General features: G+C 41.6%; 1 protein-coding gene across 1 annotated transcript; it reads right to left on the reverse strand.

Annotated features, from left to right (window-relative positions):
- Positions 1–1,233: 1,233 nt before the first annotated feature.
- Positions 1,234–1,587, reverse strand: LOC143609657 (uncharacterized). Its single transcript, XM_077084354.1, has one exon. It carries the CDS (start codon positions 1,585–1,587, stop codon positions 1,234–1,236), a length of 354 nt encoding a protein of 117 aa, XP_076940469.1.
- Positions 1,588–2,965: the final 1,378 nt, after the last annotated feature.

The raw sequence follows: 2,965 nt of genomic DNA on the forward strand, positions 1-2,965 counted from the left end.
AAACATACTTTTTTTTCTTTCCTTTTTTTTCTTTTTTTTTATATCACCCTAAATATATAACTATTTTCTAAGCTCGTAAAAAAAATATGGACATGTGGTGGTGTGCTGGTTTGAGTGCATCTAAGTCTTACCCTCTCAAAGTTTTTAGATTATGGTAATCCTCCTTAAGTATCGAAATTTGGTTTCACCATTCTTTTTTCAAATTATTAGATATATAAAATCTGCTAAAGAGGGTTATCAAAGCTAGTTGGGCTTAACGACACATCCCAAATTAAGTGCGCTATCTGTTAGTTAATCTCATATATAATAGTAGTCCTAAAAGATCAACCTTAAATAATAATATCATTTTTCATTATACGCAAAATAAATTTTCGGGACATTTGTTTTTTAGGTTTTCAATATTTTTTGTTTTATATAACTTTTTTTTTTGTTTTTATATTTATTATTTATTTATTTCTTTTTTTATATATAACTAAAAATGTCAGTTTCACATCCCCACACTTAACTTTCACATTGTCCTCAATGGGAGACAAGAAAAAGACAAAAATAAAACAGAAATAAAATAAAATAAAACAACGCATAAAGAAATGGAACAGACTCCCCTGGTAAAATGGCAATGATATGCGTATGTCATGTTCCAATAAAGCGACCGTATAGCATTTTATTTGCGGCCGCAGCTTTTGGGTACCCTATACAATCAAATAAGCTAGAATGCCCCAGTCCGAATGGAGATTGAGTACGAACGAAAGTATCCAAACCTGCAAAACAAAGCTCAAAGCACCCAAATCAGACATCAAACAGACTCTAAAAACTTAATACTGACTCAAAATATAAAAATAATAGAAAACAAATAAAAATTATACAAACTCTACACTCGGGTATTTCCCGAGGCCTATCCCTATCAAGCAATCAAAGTAGGGTTGTCGAGGAAAAGTACATCTTCCTCGGCCGAATCAACTGGCCCACCGATATAATGCTTTAACCTATGGCCGTTCACCTTCCACGCTCTCCCCTTATGATCAAGTAACTCAACTACACCATCCGGGAATGCCGCCTTCACCATATACGGACCAACCCATCTCGATCTAAGCTTACCTGGAAATAACTTCAGACGGGAATTATAAACCAACACCCGATCCCCACACTTGAACTCTTTCACTTTCCTTATCTTTCGATCGTGTAACGCCTTCGTACGCTCCTTATAACTCCATGATCTAGCGTAAGCCTCATCTCTCAACTCCTCAACCCCATGAATTTGGAGACACCGGTTTTCGCAGCTTGGGTAAGGTCAAGATTAACGGATTTCAACGCCCAATATGCTCTATGCTCTAACTCAACGGGTATATGACACGCTTTCCCGTAAACTATCCTAAAGGGTGTGGTCCCAATAGGCGTTTTAAACGCTGTACGGAAAGCCCAAAGTGCATCATCCAACTTGTCGGACCAGTCCTTTTGGTTCTTTCCGGCAGTTTTCTCCAGAATTCGCTTCACTCCTCGGTTTGGGTTTTCCACTTCCCCGCTCATTTGTGGATGATAGGCGGTGTATAACCAGTGGGTGACCCCATACCGTGCCAACGCCTTCTCCATCTGGGTATTATAGAAATGTGTGCCCCTATCACTGATCAAGGCCTTAGGAGTACCAAACCAACAAAACAACCTCTTCAGGAATCCCACTACAACTCGGGCGTCGTTAGTGGGCAAGGCCTGAGCCTCAACCCACATAGAAATGTAGTCGATCGCCACGAGAATGTATCGGTTTCCTCGAGATGAAGGGAACGGACCCATGAAATCAATGCCCCAAACGTCGAAAAACACACCTGAATAGGGTTTTGGGGTATCTCATTATGGGATGAGATGTTACCAGTGCGCTGACACGCGTCACACTGTTTGACTAACTCGTATGAGTCTTTGAAAATCGATGGCCAATAAAAGCCGGAATCTAGAATTTTCCTAGCGGTGGAAGACAAACCATGGTGGCCTCCAGTTAAACCCTCATGACAATGCCTAAGAATCTCATGACCCTCTTCCCTACTCACACACCTCCTCAACACTCGATCGGCGCCTACACGAAACAAATACGGCGAATCCCATATGTAGTGGCTGGAGTCTACGAAAAACTTCCTCCTCTGCTGATAACTCATGCCCTTGACCACTACTCCTTTGGCCAGATAATTTGCAATGTCAAAGAACCATGGTAGACACTCCTCTTCAGCACTTACGTACAACACTGGCTATCTCTCAAATCTCACTCTCACCATCATCAACAACTCGTGGGGAAACTTATCCCCGATGGCATCCTCTCTAATTTCTTCTCTCTTCAGATCCTCCAGACGTGATAAGTGATCCGCAGCTACATTCTCCGCTCCCTTTTTGTCTCTAATCTCAATGTCGAACTCGAAAAGCAAGAGAATCCATCGTATCAGGTGAGGCTTGGCATCTTTATGGCAAACAGGTATCGCAATGCCGCATGATCAGTATAAACAATGTTTTGGACAGCACCAAATAGAAACAGAATTTGTCGAACGCGAAGACCACTGATAGAAGCTCCTTCTCAGTAATCGTGTAATTATCCTGAGCATCATTGAGGGTCTTACTCGCGTAATAGATAGGATGGAAGTGCTTGTCCTTCCGCTGACCTAAAACAGCCCCGACTGCAAAATCATTAGCGTCGCACATGAGCTCGAAGGGTAAGCTCTAGTCAGGTGCTACTAAGATAGGGGCGTTAACTAACTGCCCCTTGAGAAACTCAAACGCCTTCAGACAATCAGCATCGAAGTCGAACGCGACGTCTTTATCTAGAAGGCGAGTCATGGCCGGGTGATCTTAGAAAAATATCTAATGAACCTACGATAAAAACCTGCATGCCCAAGAAAACTACGAACAGATTTCACACTAGTCGGTGGAGGAAGTCTACTGATAGTGTCAATTTTAGCTATGTCTACCTCAATACCGTCTTTCGAAATCT

Source organism: Bidens hawaiensis, unplaced genomic scaffold (assembly GCF_021521415.1).
Source record: "Bidens hawaiensis isolate Kalapana, Puna unplaced genomic scaffold, B.hawaiensis_p1.1 tig00008680_1, whole genome shotgun sequence".
Classification (NCBI taxonomy): Eukaryota; Viridiplantae; Streptophyta; class Magnoliopsida; order Asterales; family Asteraceae; genus Bidens; species Bidens hawaiensis.

Excerpts from the sequence above, each read along its gene's own strand:
- LOC143609657 (XM_077084354.1), bottom strand. The coding sequence starts at position 1,587 with ATGGAGAAGGCGTTGGCACGGTATGGGGTCACCCACTGGTTATACACC.